Below are 11,558 nucleotides of genomic sequence, written 5' to 3' on the forward strand. Positions count from 1 at the left end.
AGTCTCAATAGATCCAGCAGCTCAAACTTAGGCGTACATATCCTCACATATCCCTCACTACCATTACCATCAAGCCAGTGGACCAACGCTGATTCAATGAATATAGATGAGCATGCCAGGAACAGTACCATGCATCGTTAAAATGAAGTTGTGATGTATAACATAGGACCATGTGGACATTATGCAGAAGTACTACAGTCAGGAGTGAGTAGCAGAAATAGCGTGGTCTTGAAAGAGATAAATGATTCCATAGCCAATGGATCAAAAGAAAACTTTGCAGTCCTTTTACATTCAGTCATGAATGGTGGTGAGCAATTAAACAGCTAATGGAATGAGAAAGTTCCTCAGTGATTGCAAAACTGTCAGTTCAGAAGACAGACACACTTGCAACCATCATCAACCAGAATTGCTGAGTGAATGATCCATCTGGTTTCCTGAGGACCCCATTGTCACATGCCAGTTTTCAACTAATTTGATTAATTACATGGTGATATCAAGAAATGGCTAAAGGCCGTGGGACCTGAAAATATTCCAGATGTACTATACAGCTGCAACACCGGCATCTACCCAACAGTGTGGAAAAATGCCTAGCCATCTCCTGTCCACACGAGTATAAGCCTAGCACAAAGGAAAATGATTATGGTTGATGGAGGCCAATCATCTTAGTACAAAGATATTGCTGCAGGAACTCCAGGATAGTATGCTAAAGACCTACCATCATCTTCACCTGCTTCAGCTGTGAGCTTCCCTGTAATATAATGTCGGAAGTAGAAATGTTTGCTGATGGTTGCACTGTTCATTATCACTGGCCCCTCATACTGAAAAGTACTGTGCCTGCATGAATCAAGATCTATACGACATTCAAGTTTAACTGGAATTTGCCACACAAATGCCAGGCAGTGATTAACTTGTAACAAGAATAAACGTAACCATTAGCATTTCAGTGGTATTACCACTAAGTTGCTGTTGATAGGAAACCTGACTGAACCAGCCATTGTTATTGTGGGCTGCAAGAGCGGGTCAGAGGCTGGAAATTCGATTTCCCAAAGCCTGTCCACCATCAACCAGGCACAAGTCAGCAGTGTAATGGAATACACTCCGCTTGTTGAGTGCAGCTCAACAGCACTGAAAAAACTTGACACATGATAAAACAGACTGCTTGTTTTGCACCTCATCCATAGCCTTAGACCTTCACTCCCCCCTCACCACCACCGGCACACAGTGACAGCAACGTAGCATTTACAAGATGCACTGTAGGAAGTCTTCAACCCTCCTTTGACAGCACAGTGGTTAGCACTGCTGCCTCGCAGCGTCAGGGACCTGGGTTCAGTTCCGGCCTCGGGTTATTGTGGGGAGTTTGCACATTCTCCATGTGTCTGCATGGGTTTCCTCCGGGCATCCAGATTCCTACCATAGTCCAAAGATGTGCAGGTTAGGTTGATTGGCCATGCTAAATTGACCCTAGTGTTAGGGGATTAGCAGGGTAAATGTGTGGGGATACAGGAATAGGGCTGGGTGGGATTGTGGTCAGTGCAGACTTGGTGGGTTGAATGGCCTCTTTCTGCACTGTAGGGGTTCTATGATTCCAAACGTGCAATCCCCATCACCTCAATCATGGGTAGCAGACACATGGGAGCACTGCCATCTGCAGGTTTCATCCCAAGCCGCGCATTATCCTGACTCAAAATTATATTACTGCGGCTTCATTGTCACTGGGTCAATATCCTGGAACTTCTGACAGCACTGGGGGTATCTCTACACCAGATGGACTGTAGTGATTGAAGACGACGATTCATCATTACCTTGAGACCAGTTAGGGATTGGCAATAAATGCTGGTCCAGTCAGCAATGAGCACAACCCAAGAGCAAATAAAAAGGGCATGGAAATGGCAAATTCTTTTAAATATTGGTGATATCAGCCATGATCATATTGAATGGCAAAACAGGCACAAGGGGCTGTCTGCTGCTGCTTGTAGTTACTTTCTTATGTAATGAGGTGGTGTATTTTGATAACTGGAATAAGGAGTCTGTCTGTATTCGGTAAACTGAAGATCTAAATGGTGTGCAGGGGACAATTTCAAAGTTTGTAGATGTCACAAAATTGTAAACTGTGAGGAAGACTGGTGAATTTCAGCAGGATACAGACAATTTGGTAGAATGAACAAATAGGTGACAGATGAAGTTCAGTGTGGGAAGTGTAAGGTGCTGCATTTTGATAGGAAGAACATAGAAAAACAATGTAAAATAGGGGGTGCAGGAGCAGAAGGATCCGAGTGTATTTGTGCATTGATCATAAAAGATAGCTGGACAGGTGAAGAGCAGTTAATAAAACATACAGTATCCTGGGCTTTACGTATAGGGGCATAGAGTACAAGAGCAAGGAGGTAAGGCACTAGTTGGACCTCAGAAAGAAACAAGAAATGCTGAATAAACTCAGGTCTGTGGAGTAAAGATCTCGTTTGACTCTTTAAAGCTTCTAGTTGGCCCTCAGCAGGAGTATTATGTACAGTTTTGGGTGCCATACTATTGAAAAGATCAGAACACATTGGAGAGAGTGCACAAGAAGTTCACAAGAATGGCAACAGGGATGAGAAATTTCAGCTATGAAGATTAGAGAGGTTAGAACTGTTCTCTTTGAAAGAAGGCGGCTGAGAAGGTTTGATAGGGTGTTCAAAATTATTAGAGAGCTGGACAGTAGGGAGGAAGTATTTCTGCATGTAAAATGATTGAGAAGAGAGAGCACAGAATTAAAGTGATTTGCAAAAGAAGCAAATGTGTGAGAAAAAGCCTTTTCACAGAGCAAGTGATTCAGATCTGGAGTGCACTGGTTGGAAATGTGGTGGAAGGAACTGAGGCGAAGGTGGCATTAGATGATCATTTTAATAGAGACAATGTGCACGGTTATAGGGAAAAGGCAAAAGAGTGGCACTTGCGTCATAAATAGTGCTCATTTTGGGACAGTGGACCGAAAGGTTGCCTTCTACACCATAACAATTCTGATTTAAAGGCTTCTAGGGGTACATTTCCACAAATCCATAAGAAGTGCAGTTGATTTCCAGAGGAGTATTGATGTTAGACTCTGCCTGGAGTACCATACTTGAAATATAGTTCTTCTCTCCATGTTACAAAAAGGTTGCAGAGGCAATTGAGAGAGCACGAGAACAATTGCAAGGATTATACTAGAACTGAGAGGTACAGTTAACAGGACTGAACAATCTGGGGCTCTTTCCTGAGAGAGACTGTGGAATCCTTGTCATATGGAGTAGTTGAGGTGTTTGCCATATATTGCTTCCACTTGTATGCATCAAGGTACATGATGTACAATTGAATAGAAGGATATGTTGATGGATGAAATGAAAATTTGAGAGGATGCCAACGCTGATGTAGATCAGATAACAATAAGCTGTTTCTTTGCTGTAAAATTCTATGCAATTCTGTGTAATCTTACTGCTTAGCAATCGTGCTTGCATATGTTACGTTTACCATGAAATTTTGCTTCATGTAAACTTTGCTTTGATGCCTTTCCCTTAAAGGTCCTCTCCAAAGCAAAACTTTACCTATTCTTCGTAATATTTTTTCCCCTTGCAAACCTTGGTTATGTTATAGCTAAACATACATTTTCTTGTACTGTGCAAATCTTTGTATTATATAAAACGCTGGTTCTTGAGCTTTGTCCTCAAATGATCTACTTATATTCTATTTTCATTTTGGCTTCAGCAAAAGCTGGTATGAAATGTGGCTTGTATTTGAGCACTTCACAGGAGAAGTTGCCCATGGTTCTGTTTTCATTTATAAAATTCAATTTAACTTCTGTATAGATTTCAATCTTGGAAAGCCATTTGGTAACATTTGATAATTTTCTTCATGCTGTGCATCTGCATGCTGTTAAATGTAATTTTTAAAATAGTGTGCCTCTCTGACATTTATTTGCCTACATTTCATACCTCACCATGACTATGCAGTTAACTTCCAAGTTCAAGGTTTATTTGTGCATGATTTGTGTTTTTTACTTTCTCATTTAATATGAAGTATTGTAATTCTTTGATATAAATGTATTTTGCCCATGTTTTTTTTTGTCTTGGGTGACAACATTCAACACTATTTTCTTGTAAAGTACATGAACCAGCCATTTTCTGACCAAATTCCTGCATTTCCTGTGTACTGACCTATATATTTATTTTTGTTTTGTTTCCCTCTCCTTGTTTTCTTCTGCATTGCTCCACCCCTACCCATCCCATCCCTCTTTCTTACCCTGTGTGTTTATTTCACATCTCCCAACCCTCCCCAATACCAATCCTCTTTCTGTCCCATTCCCTACCTCTTTCCTGTGTTCATGCTTTTGTGCTTGAACAAATGTTCCTCGGACCAACTTGCCCCAATTAACTGCCTTGAACCATGATCCATGACCACTTCACCATTCTACGGGAACCACCCTTCGTTATGGATGATCTGTTCATCTCCGCTCTTCCTCGATTCTTCTCTCTTCCTGTCTTACGCTGCTTGCTCTTCTCTCCTTCTAAAGATGGTTACGCCCCAAAGTCTGTTTACCCTCTTCGGTATGTTATCGTTAGCACTATACTTTTTATTATTGATTTAAAAGTTTTCACCTGAATTCTTATTTGTAGCTAGCAATTCGGCTTATAGATAAGTAGATAATCTTCTGCTACTTTTTCTTTTGCTGTAATTCTCTCCATAGATGCTATTTTATTTATAGTAATGCATGCTAAAAATTATTTTGCATGTTCTTTAGTATCACTTCACATTAGCTTTGAGGGATTTTACCAGGATTTTTCTCTTCAGATAATCACTATGCTAAATCTTGATTTGTGCTCATTTTGGATGTCAAAACTTTGTTCACATTGATGTCTGATCTGAATGTTTCATTGATCTGTCAGTAATTTTGTTAGTTTGTCAAATTTACTACATGCATAACTTCTACTTTTCTTCACTATTCCACTCTGCAAAAGGTGTTTATGGTGATGTGCAGCGTGTGAAGATTTTGTACAATAAAAAAGACAGTGCTCTTGTGCAAATGACTGACGTCAACCAGGCACAACTTGGTAAGATTCTATATGCATTTGTCCACAGTCTTCTAAGTTTTTGTCCTTAGAAAATGCATTGTCCTTTTTAAAAAAAAAACTTCTTAAAGTTGAGCCTTTATTTGTTAGCCATGAGCCACTTGAATGGGCAGAAAATGTATGGAAAGATTATCCGTGTCACACTGTCCAAACACCAGACAGTACAGCTACCTCGAGAGGGCCTAGATGACCAGGGATTGACAAAAGACTTCACCAATTCTCCACTCCATCGTTTCAAAAAACCTGGATCAAAGAATTTCCAGAATATATTTCCTCCCTCTGCTACTCTTCATCTTTCAAATATTCCGTAAGTAACCCATTCAAGGGTAATGCATGAGGTCTGTTTTATCAATAAATTAACTTAAGCTGGTTTTTGTGATGGAAACATTTTAATAATCTCCTAATTAATATGTTTTCACAGACCTTTGACGACAGAAGAAAATCTAAAGATACTTTTTACAAATACTGGTGGCAAAGTGAAAGGTTTTAAGTTTTTCCAGTAAGTATTTTTCTGTGAATGTAATTGGTACGTTTGTACTTCTTCAGCAGTACTTTTTCTGATTAATATTGACATTTCTTCCACCATAAACAGTTGCCATTCTGTGCTGAGCAACTAACTGTCTCTGTTCACCATGGACATCCTCCAAATAAAAGGCGATGTTATGGGTAGATACATGGGTCGTAGCAGTGTCTGGACTTTTTAACGGGATATTGTAGAACATTTCTTATTCCAGTCCTACTCAGTGGCGTCGCCTGCTCTGATCCTTGATAGAAAAATTCACCCACCTTTGCTTCTAATTTCCATCCTGCTGTCAGTTTTACTTGTTCATCCTTTGACCCTTCCCTTCGTTGACTTTGTCCATTTACAACAATAGGCTATCAACTGATATGCATTATAAGCCCACTGGTTTTTGCAGCTACCTTGGATACACCTCTTCCCATTTATGGAGTAAGGACTCCAGTCTATCCTCCCTGTTCCTCTGTCCTCATCACATCTGTTCCGATGATATAACCTTCCACACCAGTGTCTGTTCTTTCTAGAACTGAGGAGATCCCCAACTGTGGTTGAGATAGTCCTTGACCATGTGTGCCACCTTTTCTGCTGTTGTCCATTGCCCTCCCTCCATGAACGGGTTCTTCTTCCTCTCCTTACAATCCAATAGCCTCCATATTCAACAGATCTTTTTCTGCTATTTCCACCACCTCCAGCATGATAGTACCATCAAACACATCTTTCCCTCCCTTTCCCTTTCAGCAATCTGAAGGGACTGTTCCCTATAATACCTTGGTCCATTCCACAATCATCCCTAACATCCCATCCCTTTCCTATGGTAGCTTTTTGTGCAAGCACATTTTTATTGTCCAAGTCCCAAAACAGTCCTTCCAAGTGAAGCAGCAATTTGCCTGTACTTTGGTGCACACAATACATTCTTCCCTGCTTTGGAGCAACTGAATGCAGATTGGGTGACTGCTAGACCGTCCAGGCCCCTCCATTTGGTCCACAGATGTGACCCTGGGCTTTTGATGGCCTGTCATTTTAATTCTTCATCTGGATGAGTGCAGCTCTAACAACACTCAAGAAGCACAACACCATTCAAGACAAAGCAGCAACCTTGATCAGCATCACAACCACCATGCTGTTCCTCCACCACCGATGCACAGTGATAGTAATGTATATCATTTATAAGGTGCACTCATCAAATTGCCAAGCAGCAGCTTCCAAACCGCGACCATTACCATCTAGAAGGATAAGGGCAGCATATATTTGGAGACACTTGCAAGTTCCCCTCCAAGTCACATGCCATTGCTCTTCTTTCAATGTTCCTGGGTTAAACGTGGAGCTTCCTTCCTGAGCGCTGAGTACATTTTCAACGATATCAATGCTGGGGATGTTTCCACTTGGCAGAGACAAGTAAGAAATTTTACAGGAATTTGCATTTCTGAAAGGTTTAGGTAGAGAATAGGGGTGAAACAATTTCCTCTAGCTCAGGGACCAATTACAAGGTGGTCATAAAATCCTCAGCAAGGAGCTTGAGAGAAATCTTTTTGCATGGAGCAATGTAGGAGAATGGAATGTTTTGTATGGTTAAAACATGAAAAGCTTTATTTTTTAGGTAAAAGACTATCCATTTTAAAGTTAGCACACGATTTAGAATCCACCTTAAAATTAAGTGGAACAGTCAGACTTCAAAATATTTTACATATTTAGCTGTGCCATATATGTATGAGATTCAAATAAACTATTCCTGTGAGAGTTTAAGATCATGATTTGTAATGCACTGAATAAAGTGGTATTACTCAAACAAGCAAATGTAGCTGTAATTTTTCCCATTTTAGTGCGCTGCCTAATTCCATACTTTTGTTCCAGAAGAGATCACAAAATGGCGCTGCTGCAAATGTGTTCTGTGGAGGAAGCTATCCAGGCACTGATCGATCTTCACAACTATGATCTTGGAGAAAACCATCATCTGAGAGTCTCCTTCTCCAAATCAACTATCTGAAAATGCCCAGAGAGAGCTTACAGTTTAATTATTTGATTTTGATTTTGTGGTTATTTGTAGACTTGTTTCAGGAAGGTGGGACCAGAGTTTAGCAATTCCAGCTATTGTCATTCCTTCATATATACATTTGTGATACTAAAATTTGGAGGATGAGCAATCACTAGAAGGGGGCAGAAGAAAGTTATTCAGCTGCTGATTGGGGTGAAAGTTCGGAACATTCTTACGTTGAAGTTTTTTTCCAGAGAATTCATTCAGTTTTAGTTTTGGGGGATTTGAATAATCTCTGAGTCTTTTTATTTAGTAGAAAAATCTGAAGAGCAATGTGCCTTAAAAGTTGAAAAACTTATATTAATACAAGTGAATATACTATGAACGCGAAGCTGGGGCCTTCTTTTGGGCACATGGTTGGAGAATTTAAGTAATAGTTGGAAGTATTGTGTAAATGTTAGCACTAAGTTACAGTCTTGCTTGTTGCTGAATATACATTTTGTAGATGTTTGGAGTTGACATTGCAAATTGCTTATGTGCATTTCTATTACCATCTTTAGTTTGTAATTAAGGACTGAAATGGCTGTGGATTTTTGAGCATGTGCAGTCAAGTCTAGTTAGTTAATGAAATTGGTGCATGTGTCATAGAAAGGCAAAAGAAAAATGCTTCAAAATAAGGAGCAAAAGGAATAGTTCTGTGGCAGTTTTCTAGAATGGACAACCAGGTGGGACCAAAGTTTATGTGCCTTTAGTCTTAATTTACCTTGCATTGTAATATTCAGTTTTAATAAACCTCTTCAAGATATTTTGTATTTGAACAGAAACAGACTTTAATATAACAGTCCTGTATCTTCAAATAAGAGGAATTGTTTGAGTAGAGTTCATCACTTGAAGAAAGTCCAACGATTACAAGTGTTGTCAAATTTAACTAGTTTAATGGCCAGGAACTTTTCAGATCTATGTATTAGCATAAATCATATACATAGAATCTCTGGACTATGTAGCAAAAAAGGTCATATATATTTTCTATATTAGTTACGTTTTTACATCTTGATCTCTAGCAATGTAAATCTCAGTATAGTTTGAAAAAGGCACAATTAAAGTTAATTTTCTAACAAAATTGGGATGTTTGATGGTTGTGTTGACTTTGATTTTTTTTCCTGTGTACTCTGTTTGCTTGCTGTAGCATGCCTAATAAATACTTCTGTAGCTCTATCCACCTCTTCTGTCTTTCTGTACTGCTTTTCCTCACTTCCCTTGTTTGTCTTCACCTCATTAAGCTTCTGACTTCATGGTTAATACTCTTTAGGCTGGGAAAATTATTTACATCCTTCTTGCTGTAACTTGACCATTATGCAGTTGGGGTGCAAGTACTCTAAGTTTCTTTACCTTACTTCCACTTTGCACGCACACATTTAAAACTTGGAGTAATGCAGTATTGATAATTAACCTTGTAATTGAGTACTTACTATAATCTTTTGCAAAAACATAAATTTTATCTGAAACAGATCTATTTTTGAAGTTTCTTTGGAAAAAAACTTGGTTTAAATAACTTCTGGTTCATCTCAATCACACTAGTCCATTTTAGTAATTGCCAGTACCTCATGTATCTTAAAAGTAGTTTTAAAAACAGTTTGATAGATTTATGCTGCATTACCAATTTCTATATTAATTTTTCAAAATTAGGCAAAAAAGCATCTGTGATAGTGCAAAAGCAGACTGGTTGTATGCACGTAAAAATCAAGTTAATATTAGTATTTTTAATGGCATCAAGCTGCAACTTGAAAGACTTGAGAGTTGGAGCTTGAATGTAATGCAACTATTCTGGAGTCTATTTTTAAGAACCTTTTGAACATTTTAAAACATGCATTCGTTTACAGTCTGAAAAATTTAAATCCAGATTAGTGACATTGAGAATGAATTGGGAAATGTTCTGAATTCCATGACAAATTCTATTGTTTTCGAAGATGGCAAAAAATAAAAAGTTTTTGCAGGTGAGTAGTTTTTTAAGTGGTCGTCTTAAATTGCACATTTTAGCAATTAGCAAAAAGCAGCATTTCTTTATACAAAGTTAACATTTCAAGGAGCCCTTTGGACTTTGGAAGTATATTCAAACAATCATTGCAGTAATTTAGTGCAAGTTTGTTAATGCAGAAAATCTATGATGGACAGAAAGAAATCCGGTGACCTCATGAGTTACCCATTAATATTAGCATTTTAAAAGCAAGCTATGTGTATGCCCATTCAGTAGACTGTAAAAATGTTTGCAGCCATCCTCAAGGTTCTTGTTGTCATCCTGAAACTGAGCTTGTTACTGACAGGATGACATTCTGTGCATCATAGTATCAGTGCTTATTGAACATCAGGCAGTTAAATAGTGTAGCTACACTTATGAAAAAAGACCTGATTTTGTATGTAATTTAAATCAGTTACCTGCCCTGAAAATTTGGTAATTTAGAATTTTCAAAGTATAATTTTTTTGAAATTTTTCATATTGTTTAAATAGAAAGGAGTACGCTAAAACTGTTTTACATAGATAGTGAGGGAATACTAAATAGTTTGTATTACTATGATAACATTCTGAAATTGATTTTACCAAAGATGTTACAGGCACACAGTTTTAGATGACAAAACTTCAGAACCCTCATGTTGCCACTATGTTTATTAGTGATAACCTTGTATTCTGAAGAATCAACTAAAATGTTTTCATTCAATTTTCTTTCGTGCCAAAAATGAGTGACATCAGCCTGCAAAATTGGACACTTTTTTAAGATACTTTATTTTTGCATCCCTCCCGTGTTGTGACCCACAGCTAGAAGTAGCATTGCTGGTGTTCAAAAATCACACTGAACCATTTTTCATCTCACCATGCCAGTTGCAGTAAATTGCCAAGAGATGTCTGGTTTATGGTAGTGCTTAATCAGGAGCAGCTTGGGATATTAATCAATGTCCGGTAAAAACTAATGCTGAGATTTCTCCAATTTGCAGTTTTACACCTTTCACTTTGGGCTAACATTTGAGCAAATATTCAGTTCATAATCTACTGTAGCTCTACATTGTTCAGTCTATGCGCCAAGATTAAAAATATCTTTCATTTCAATAACTTGAAAAAAATAGTTGTGCTATTTGTGCACATAATGCAAAAAAACTTGTCATCATGTTCCTAATTGCCATAATTTACAAAACATTTTTGGTTTTAAAAGCTGCACTCAAACACAAGGTTAGCACATCAAGAAACCTTTTAGGAAATAGACTTATACTTGAACTGACATAACAGTACAAATGATTGTGAAATTCAATTTTGTCATCACATTTAATGGCTCATTTGTAAGTAATCTTCTAATCTCATCTACTCTCGCTGTTTCCATTTCATCTAAATGCAGCCCTTCAGGATCATGCCTATTTCTCATTTCCAATTCTGCATTTTGCTACTAATTCTCTACTTAATTGTGTTATGCCCCGGCACGTGCATTTGTGAGCAAAACTTGTTCAGACATGCAAAAATCGTCCAAAAGAAGAATGTTCGTGGTAAGTGAGAAATGCATCTGTAAGCAGGCAATGACTGGACAAGAAAATCTATGGTATTAGCTTTACAATGGATGCAAAGGAACCTACCGTAGCAGCTAAACAGTTGTGGCAGTAGTTTTTAATGGGTAAATTTCTGTTGACGTTGGTCCAAAAAGTTAAATTAAGATATTTTATATTTGAAGTAAAGGCTTTTTAGAAAGTTTGTGTGCCAAGATGCAATGCTTGTCATGTGGAAAAGAAAAGGTGCATTGGGAAAGATTGGTTGAAAGGTGTTTTCATCAATAAATCTTATTTGGGCCCACCTTTCAAAAGGAAACCATACTAGGTGTTTTAAAACGAGATGAAAAATGTCCAAGTGTTAAGTTACCTTCTCTTGATTGGGTCAGGCAATTAAATAGTTCAATTTTTTGTCACTTTTTAAATAATTTTTATGATGTTCTGTACTACTGTTGCTGTATACTTA

At 38.0% G+C, this 11,558-nt stretch overlaps 1 protein-coding gene across 6 annotated transcripts in view; it reads left to right on the forward strand.

Moving 5' to 3' along the window:
• The window catches only part of LOC145347631 (polypyrimidine tract-binding protein 2), a 63,855-nt gene extending 54,945 nt beyond the window's left edge, over nucleotides 1-8,910 (forward strand). For 2 of the 6 annotated variants that reach the window (XM_080195273.1, XM_080195277.1), the window contains 5 exons: nucleotides 4,523-4,556; nucleotides 4,968-5,060; nucleotides 5,169-5,385; nucleotides 5,500-5,577; nucleotides 7,447-8,907. In XM_080195273.1, the coding sequence (XP_080051399.1) occupies nucleotides 4,523-4,556; nucleotides 4,968-5,060; nucleotides 5,169-5,385; nucleotides 5,500-5,577; nucleotides 7,447-7,579 (555 nt within the window). In that variant the 3' untranslated portion in view covers nucleotides 7,580-8,907. Of the gene's footprint in view, nucleotides 1-4,522; nucleotides 4,557-4,967; nucleotides 5,061-5,168; nucleotides 5,386-5,499; nucleotides 5,578-7,446 lie in introns of all 6 variants that reach the window. The other 4 variants (XM_080195275.1, XM_080195276.1, XM_080195274.1 and 1 more) reach the window with 4 other exon arrangements.
• The last annotated feature ends 2,648 nt before the right edge of the window (nucleotides 8,911-11,558 follow it).

The sequence above is a fragment of the Carcharhinus amblyrhynchos genome, chromosome 9, assembly GCF_965287045.1.
Source record: "Carcharhinus amblyrhynchos chromosome 9, sCarAmb.v2.hapA, whole genome shotgun sequence".
In the NCBI taxonomy this organism is placed as follows: domain Eukaryota; kingdom Metazoa; phylum Chordata; class Chondrichthyes; order Carcharhiniformes; family Carcharhinidae; genus Carcharhinus; species Carcharhinus amblyrhynchos.